At 58.0% G+C, this 6,000-nt stretch overlaps 1 protein-coding gene across 1 annotated transcript in view; it reads right to left on the bottom strand.

Moving 5' to 3' along the window:
- Positions 1-3,349, bottom strand: part of PPARGC1B (PPARG coactivator 1 beta) — a 100,683-nt gene extending 97,334 nt beyond the window's left edge. Inside the window, exon 1 of the mRNA XM_080672137.1 lies at positions 3,206-3,349. Coding sequence (XP_080528263.1) covers positions 3,206-3,283 — 78 coding nt within the window. The 5' untranslated portion in view covers positions 3,284-3,349. The remainder of the gene's footprint in view (positions 1-3,205) is intronic.
- Positions 3,350-6,000: the final 2,651 nt, after the last annotated feature.

Raw genomic sequence — 6,000 nt, forward strand, 5'->3', positions numbered from 1 at the left:
CAGTGACAGGTGCCATGGGGGCACAAAGAGATGAAAGGCACAACTCTAGCTCTAGAATCTTACTGGGACACAGGACTCACAAACAAAGAGCCTGGTGGTATAACACAAACTATGAAAACCAGAGGAAAGAGAAAGAAAGCAGGGCAAGCCAGGCTGGGAAGGCCTGCGAGAAGAGGCCATGCAGGGTGGGTGGATGAGGGCATTGCAGGCAAGGGGCACAGCCTGAGCAAAGGTGAAGCCAACCCAAAGTCCTTTGGAATACATGTTCCAAACCTTTCCAAGAAACTTTCACAATCCTTGGCCTGCTGGATTTCTGAACTTTGGCCCGAATGAGTAAAAGCTGTCTCCTAAACAGAACTCTTCCCTCTGTCTAACCCTGGATTAGCCACCAAAGACAACTTAAGTCTTTTGGATAAAGACAACATGTATATTCCCTTTTTATTCACTTACCCCACCCCTTCCAATGGGAGAAGAGGACGGAGAGGAAGGGTCTGGGGAGGAAAGAGAAGTGCAGAAACCAGACATCTCACATGCAAAGAGTGCTCACCCCCACCACCAGGCAGCCTTCGCTTCTCTTACCGACACCAGCAGCCCCATTTGACAGATGGAGAAAAGGAGGCTCCCAGGGTTAAAGGGGCTTGCTCCAGGGTCACCCAGCCAGAGAGTGGGGAAGGCGACTCCACTCAGGCCTTCTGACTCCAAGTCCAGTGCTATTTCGAGGTAACACACAGGACCTGGAGTCAGGAGCCCTGGGTGGCTCTGTCACCCACTGGCTGCATGGTCCTGCACAAGTTGCTCACTCCTCACAGCCTCTATCCCCAACTGTAAAATGAGGAGGCTGGCGGTGGCACGCCCAAGTTCTCTTATGCTGAGCTCCATAAGCCTTCTAGGGACGGCTGCAAAGCTCTCCCTATCAATTACATTTCCCAAGTTGGGCCGGCAAGGATCGCCAGAAGAGCCTCAGCCTGTCACGTGGTTAAATTAAAAAAGCAAACGTCCCAGATTAACTTTCACTGCACTTCTTCTGCTGACACCTGATTACCCAATTTTCTGGTTTCCTTGGGTGAAATATCCCTACTGGATAGGCCCGCTGGGCGGCTAACAGGGCAAATAATTAATTATTGGTGAACCAAAGAACCCTGAAGATGGAGTTAAAACCTGGAGTCGGGTCCAAAACGGTCAGTTTTTGCTCTGGGCCCCTGAACAAGTCTCCGGCTATTTCAGGCTTTCTTCACCCGCGTCTTAGTCGAGAGGCTTGGAAACACTCCCAGACAAGTGCGACGGCGGAGGGCAGAACTTTCCCAGGGGCAACTCTGTCCCGCCCGCACCTAGTCCCTTTGGTCCCCCGTGGTCCGCGGGGTTGGGAGACCAGGGGAGCCGTGGTGGTGCTGGGACTGGGATCTGCAGTCCGCGAAGACCTGGGCTCTGCGCTCCGGGCGTGTGACGGCGCCGGTGACCGCCACGGAAGCTCCACTGCGGTTTCGTCAGAGGTAAAGGTACGCGCCCGGCGCGTGCACACAAACACACACACCTGCGCGCAGCCCACTCGGCACACACTCCCCCTCGCCCTGGGAAGCGCGACCACCCGTCACCAGCCCCTTCGGCCCCACCAGAGCCCACCCAAGCGCACCCGCCACCAACCACGAGGCCCCGCGGCTCCCTGACGCATGGACGTCTTCAAGGGACGAGGGCTGGCCTTCTCCGGCGCGTGGCGGGCTTCCTCGCGGCGACACCCAGCCACGCCGCGCCATCCTAGCCGCCAGCCGGGAGTCGCCTCCCGGAGTCCTCCCGGAGCTGAACCTCTCGGCCGCTGCGTCCCCTCCAAGTCGCGTCTCTCGGCTAGGAGTCAGCTTGCAAGCCTCTCCCCGCCCACCCGGTCCCATGACAGCTGCTGCCGCCCAAAGACAGGCAGATTACAACAAGAAGCAAAGTTTCCCTCTCGGCCCTCCTACCCCCGCCCCCCTCCGCCTTCCCCCCTCCCCTTCAATGTTATGCAAAACGAGCCGGCACTGGCGCTCCGGCCCCAGGTACCAAACCAGCCTTCGGGAACCGCGCCCGGTTCCGCCGGGCGGCCCCTCTCCTCGCCCAGGCGTGCGCCCGCATCCGGGGTCTCATTCTCGGTTCTGCCGCATCCCCATTCTCCCGGCTTCCTGCAGCCTGGTGCCCAGAGAAAAAGCCCTAACTAGGGGGCCAAACTTTGTGCTTTCAACAGGCATGGGGTTGAGTAAACCACGGGAAGGGGTGGGGGTCGAGCACGCCGTGTTCAGACATTTTCAGTGGCTGCTTGAATCAGCAGCCCCCCATCCCCTGCCCTCCGCCTCGGTCTCTAAGTCGCCAGTTTCCTCGGCGCCCAGTCCCTCTCCCCCTGGCACACCAGAGCACCCTCTCCTGTCACGCGCGTGTCGCCGGTGGGGCTCCCAGGCGCTGCCAGCGCCAGGGACTGCCGCCTCGTCTTCCCTTCCCCCAGCATCGCCGAGCGCGCACCGGGGCCGCGCGCCGCAGGGGGACCCCGGCGCCCCCAGACAGTCATTCCGCCCCCATCCTGCCGTCCCCCGCCCCCACTCCCACCCAGGGCGCTCCGCCGAGTAGCGCAACCAGGAAGGTGCTATACCCGCCCGCATGTCCACGTGCCCCTTAGACCCCTATGCCTTTAGCGGGCAACTGGCTGGAAACTCCGCGCTGCGGGCGCCGATGAGGAGCACTGGGCCGATGGGGAGTCGAGGGGGAACTGGAGACTGGAAGAGCAGGTGACTCCGAGGACGGGGGTAGGCGCCCGTGCCGGGGCCACAAGTCCACGTGAAAGTACGGCAGCAAGTGCCGGGAGCCTGAGGGCGCGCCTCCAGCACCCAGAGCTAGCCCGAGGGTCCCCCACACCTTGGCGCGGCTCCACCTCCCCAAGGAAACGCGGTACACCCCCCTCCTCCAGCTCTGCTGGCAGGAGGGGGGGTGGCGGATTCCAAGAGACCAAGGCTAGACCCTCCACAGCAGCCTTGCGCCCACCACGCTCCGGCTAGCGCGGGTTGCCCGCCAGCCCCCTGCCCCCTTAACTGAGCGTATCGCAGGGTGCATGGAAGGGGGCTCTGCAGCCTGGAACCCCCTATCCCCTCGATGCGCCCACCGCTGTCTCCCAGCCTCCGCGGCTGCGGCAGCAACCCCCGCAGCTCAGCACCCCTGGCCCCGGGCCCGCGGCCCCAGCGGGCCGTACCTGCGTGTCGGCGAGATAGTTGAGGAAGAAGGAGGAGAGCTCTTCGTCCAGCAGCGCGCCGCAGTCGTTCCCCGCCATCTTCCAGCCGCGGCTGCAGCGTGCGGCGGAGTCAGCGCCGAGCCGGCCGGGGGGAGGGAGCGAGCCGGCGACGGAGGGGGGCGGGAGGAGGGAGCGAGGGAGGCGGAGGGCGGAGCTCAGGCCGCGGCTGCCGCAGGGCCCGCTGGCTGCGGGGGCGGGGCCGCGCGGAGCCTGAGCCAGCCGGGGGTCGCGCCCCCACTTTCTTGCTCCAGGTCTGGAACCGGGATCCCAGCTGGCAGACCCCGGCCCGGAGAACAGCTCCTGAAACCGGGTGACGGTGCCCCAGCCTGCAGCCCGATTTCTGCGCAGCAATGCGGGCAGCCCCCAGGTTTTGCCAGAGCGAATCACGTTGCCTTAGCGCTGGGCGGATCCGTCTAAACAACCTGCTTCTGCACTGATGGGGAAACTGAGGCCCGGGAAAGCCGAGGGCCACGTTTGAAGCCGCAGTCCGCTTCAGTAGATGAAAGACATAGCCTAGATCAGACTGCCCCAGAGTTTCTCTAAAGCCGGAGAAGGAGGGATACCATAGTTCAAAGGTGGAGAAATCAGGGAAGCCTCCTCAGAAGGGGTGGCATTTTTACCTTTAACTTGAAGATGTGTTGATTCATATTCTGTTAAGTTTGGCGATCTCTCTCAAGTCTTCCTTCAATCCCCTAAACCCCTTCCAAAACAACAATAAAAGAAAAACAATAACCTCTCTTACCATGGCCCACAATATCTTGAAGTGTCCAGGCTTCTGCTGACTTCCCCAGGGCCACCCGCCTTCTCTAAGTTCTTCGGATGAACCATCTCATAATGGGCCTCTACACACCCAGTACTATCCCCTGCCCAGTGACCATTCACCTAGTAACCACCTCTTCAGGGCATCCTCCCCTCCACTGCCCCTCAGGCTGTCAACCCAACCCCTCTTTCCCCACCCCCACCATGATGGGCTTTCTTAGCTCCGCAGACCTTCATTTAAAACACTTGGTCCCATTTGCCATTTTACATTTGTTTCAGTAAAAATTTGATCTACATATCTCTCCTTATTAGACTCCAAGACCCAGGGAAGCAGGGCTTGAATCTGCTTTCCACTTGCCATGTCTCCAGTGCCTGGCACATAGTGGGCAGTTTATAAATAATGTGTTAGCTAAAAACCGGGATGGTTTTGATTCCCACTACCCACTACCAGCACCACACATTGTATAGATAAGAAACCTGCTCAGAGTCAAAAGTGCACATAGATTGAGTGCCTGAGCCAGAACCTGAACTCAGGCTTCCTGGCTCCAGCCTTGAACTCTCATCATCATGACCTGCTGTTTGCCAGGCAGGAGATGAGGGCATGGCCAGATTAAATTCAGGAAGGCGGGAAGATTTATACCTGGTTTATTGGGCATGCCTGCCTCCCACCTACACTCCCAGGCTGCCCCACCCTGCCCTAGCGTGGACTCCCTCCCAGCCAGAGGAAGAATCGGGGAGAGTCCCAGTACACCTGTTCAGACTTGAACACCAGGGCAAGAAAGAGCCTCCTTCTCCCATCTGAACTTCCCAGAACCGCAGGGTGTGATTTCACTCTTTGGGCTTCAGGCCAACGCACTTTTAAGGAACAATGAATCCAACAGAGAGTTCACATCCAGCCTGGGAGTCAGGAGTCCTAGGTGCTGGACCAGCCTGCCACGTTTTGTTCCAATCTTGGGCAACTCAGAAAGTCCAGCACACGGGCCCTCTAGTCAGACCACTGAGTGTTGAATCCCAACAAGTCATTTCGTCTCAGGCTTCAGTTTCCTCATCTACACAAATGGGGATCGTAGAGTTACTTACTTCATGGGGCTGTTATGATGACTGAGCAGATAATATATATAAAATGCTTGGCATGATGCCTGACCTCACGGGAAATACACAAACCTCTCTGGCCCTCTGTTTCCTCATCTGTAACAGTGGCAATACAATATGTATCACTTGAAAGCACTGGTCAGTGTTCCTTGCCTTTCTTCCAGCGCTTACGGGCTGCTGGCTACCTCGGACTCCAGTAGATCTAGATTTGAATCCTGGTGCTCACCAGCCGTGTGCCCTTGTCACTTACTTAACCTCTCTGGGTCTCTGTTTCTTCCACCTGGGGTCTTAGGAGATTTGCACGAAGCAATGCGTGTAAAACAAATTGCTTGACTCTGAGCCTGGCAGAGAGGAAATTCTCATCCCCACGGTCACCGTTACCGATGTCATCACCATGAGCATTAAGGACTCGAACTCTCCGAAAGCCCATGGACACCGGTCAGAGCCCTGCAGGACCGTTTCCAGAGATGTTTCTACGAGATCCAGCCTCAGGTTGTGTCCCTTAGAGCCCAGAGGCCAGACTTGGAGGGTTCCCAAGGCCAGCCATCTCCGGCCATGACCTTGCAGAGCTGCCAGATCGGATAGGGCCTCCCAGGGAAGACCTCAACAGTGCTCACCCAAAGGTGTTTGTCTTTAAAACTGGGGTTGATAGAAAAGCCAGAAATTGCCCAGCTTCAGGAACTTTCGCCCCAATCACTGTGTCCTGAGAATGGACTTCTGACTGGCAGGAAACTCAAGTGAGAAGGCACCTCACCTGAGATATCTAGCTTCCTTTTCAAAAGCCTCTTATCCCAGGAATTCCTTCATCAAGGCCACCCACAGCGCCAGCCTCATCACCCCCTCTAGTCTATGGAGGAATTGGAAATTCTTCATTGAGATGAAAAGCTCTCAAGAAATCTAAGGCG

This window comes from Plecotus auritus (genome assembly GCF_963455305.1).
Source record: "Plecotus auritus genome assembly, chromosome: 6".
In the NCBI taxonomy this organism is placed as follows: domain Eukaryota; kingdom Metazoa; phylum Chordata; class Mammalia; order Chiroptera; family Vespertilionidae; genus Plecotus; species Plecotus auritus.